The 3,031-nt window shown below is 34.9% G+C and overlaps 1 protein-coding gene across 1 annotated transcript in view; it reads left to right on the plus strand.

The window, feature by feature from the left end:
• The window catches only part of RTKN2 (rhotekin 2), a 33,255-nt gene that overhangs the window by 9,991 nt on the left and 20,233 nt on the right, over window positions 1-3,031 (plus strand). The window contains exons 3-4 of the mRNA XM_009325831.1: window positions 1,375-1,428; window positions 2,353-2,470. Coding sequence (XP_009324106.1) covers window positions 1,375-1,428; window positions 2,353-2,470 — 172 coding nt within the window. The remainder of the gene's footprint in view (window positions 1-1,374; window positions 1,429-2,352; window positions 2,471-3,031) is intronic.

Here is a 3,031-nt window from a genome sequence, read left to right on the forward strand (position 1 = left end):
TTTCTTCACCGAAAGGGTTGTCAAGCATTGGAAGAGGCTGCCCAGGGAAGTGGTTGAGTCACCATCCCTGGAGGTATTGAAAAGACATGTAAATGTGGTTCTTAGGGGCATGGTTTAGTGGTGGACTTGGCAGTGTTAGGTTAACAGTTGGACTTCATGATTTTAAAGGTCTTTTCCAACCTAAACGATTCTATGATTCTATGATTCTCAAAATTAACTTAAATTTGAATTTTTCATTTAATATAACTTCTGAAACAGAGTGACTATATGCAGTTTTACTTAAATCAGCAAGAAGTTTTGTGGGTAAAACCCTGTAGGAATACATGACAACCTGTTGCCAAAATACCACTACTGTTCTGCATCTTAGCATACTATATGTGGATTTTTCCATCAGCCTCATATGAAGATCAACACTGGAGTCAGCAATGCTCCTTTATAACAATATTGAAGATTTTTATCAAAAGACAATTGAGCTAGTGCTGTTCACTGCTGCCATCATGTGTCACTTAATATATTGCATATACTTTTAAACAACATTGTGTTGTACTTAAGAAACCAACTTCAGATTTATAGAGCCCCCACTGCATTTATCTTTTAACAAGAGACTAATAAGAAACGTTATGTCTAAACCTGAGTCCTCGAAACTGGAGGAAGATGTCACTCAGTACTGTGTTGGATTGAGTAGATAAATTGGAAAATTTGTTGAAGAAAATATTTTCCTAATATTAAAATGACAGGCATGACTTAAAATAATGGTTCTGTAATTGCCTCTCTACTATGGTTCTGATGTAGAAGGATATTTTTGAGGCTAAGAAAAAAAAGATTTCTAAACTCTTTATATGCCAATGAAGAAAATTCTGACTGGGAATGTGATTACAAGTGATATTTTCTCTGTGGTTAGCAAAACAAGACTTAAGTATTTGCAGTATAAGTATCCCAGTCATTTCCATTAAAACAGGAAGTTTTTCTTCTTGCTGTTGGATGAGTGGTTTCCAGCACAAGGCAAGCAGAGTTTCAGTTTACATCTGTGCATAATAATGGGCTCAGAACTCTCTGAGTTCTGAGAATACTTCTCAGAACTATGTTACACAGCCACTCTGAAATGTTATTTCGGGTACTTTCAAATGAGATTCAAAATATTCTTTATCCTAACATAATTTATAAAAGAAAATGACACTTCAAATTGAACTAACTGATAAATTTTCTTTTGACATGGATAATAAAATTGAAATAGTTGTGCTGTTCATTAGGTAGAAGGTCCTGTTACCTCCAGAACATCAGGAAAAGAAACAAGAAACTTTTTGTAATTTGTTCTGATCACAGATCTACAGTATTTGTTATAACTTAATTTCCCTACTTTTTTCTTCCCTTTAGATATTCGAATACCATTAATGTGGAAAGGCTCTGATCACTTCAGCAATAAAGAAAGTATGTAAGATGTAGTGAACTACTGTGGTAACAAATTGCTTACGCCTGTAAATTTAAACTGGATGGGGAAGTCCATACTCATTTCAACCCCTTCTTTGACCTTTCAGTAGGTCCATATTTTACTCTGTTATGTAGTTGTTCTTAACTTGAAGTTGTTGATTGTAGCAAGTTGAGTTAGTTCAAAGTCCTGTAGTTCTGTAGGCTTAAACCCTAGTCTCTAAGAAGTCCTTCTGAGGAGAAATTCCAGAAGAAGTAACAGAAAAATGTTGTTATTAAATGGATAGCTGAGAAACTTCTGATTAAACATGTTGTTCTATGTCCTGTCTACACTTGAGAGAGTATATTGGAGGCTGTTTCCAGTGAGAAATTTAAATGAAGGTTGTCTGTTGGTGTTGAGTGGATTATTGGATAGTCTTCAAGTACATGCATTTTGCTGTGTCATGGAGATTAACCCTAAATCTGTTCCAGCTGTCACCTGGCATTGATTTTGCTTTGATTTTCAATAGGGTCAGAGGGGCTAAGTGTAGCAAAATAGACTAATCCTATATAGTACATTCATAAAATGAGACAGGCTTTGGATCAAATATTTGGGTTTTTTTTGCTTAAAATCAGTTTTAGTAAACAAAATTGCATTTTTACTAACATTTCTGAAGTTGCTAGCACAAACTACCCCTGATTATCAGGAAAAAAAAAAAGTTGAGCAAAGGAGGGCATTTTTCCCTCTATGAATGTTGTTCTACCTATACAGCAGCTTTGATAGTTCAATTATCATAAAATCCTATGATATAAAATTTATGGTGGGAAGAATTTGAGGGCAATTCCTTAGAGGTCTGAATTACCATTTCTTCTACTTTTGTCTACTGGAAGCATTTAGTATTGTGATGTGTAATATGGCTAATAAAACATTTCTTTGGCTCTCTCCAGAATCACAGCGCTATGCAGTTTTTTGTTTGTTCAGAATGGGAGCTGAGGTTTTTGATACAGAGGTGGCTATTGTGGATAAAGCAATAACAGATATCTGTTTTGAAAATGTAACCATATTGTGAGTATAATTTATTTCTGTTGAATGAAGTACAAATATTGCTGTTTTCTTTTGAAAGTGGATATGATTATGAATAAGATTGGCCGAGATCCACTAAGTGTTTCTGTGGGCAAAGAAATTAGTAGAGGTCTTGTTAATTTCAGTGGATGGTGGATTCCCACCTCTGGAAGGTTGGTTTTTATGTACAAAATGATGCTGGTTGTAGATGTGCTACTTGAACTGTACTTCTTTTCATTTTTGCCATGCTGAAGCATTTTTCTTTATATAAAGAGAGAAACAAACTTGTACCTCCAGGACAGAATTAAATTAATACTAAAACCTGAAAGCATTATCGAAGTATAGGCATGAATGTTGCAGCTGGTGTTTTAAGTATTATTCTGTACAGCAGGCTATGGTCTCTTTTGATGTTCCCCTAAGTCACAGTTCTCTTAAAACCAGACCTTCTTTTCCACACCTCATGTTCTGTTACACCTATTTGAGCATGTGCTACAGCCACAGTCCTTATAGTTGAAGAATACTAGACAGGAAATTATTCACTTATCTTTAAAAGTAACCTGGGAA

This window comes from Pygoscelis adeliae, unplaced genomic scaffold (genome assembly GCF_000699105.1).
Source record: "Pygoscelis adeliae isolate BGI_AS28 unplaced genomic scaffold, ASM69910v1 Scaffold4, whole genome shotgun sequence".
NCBI classification, from domain to species: domain Eukaryota; kingdom Metazoa; phylum Chordata; class Aves; order Sphenisciformes; family Spheniscidae; genus Pygoscelis; species Pygoscelis adeliae.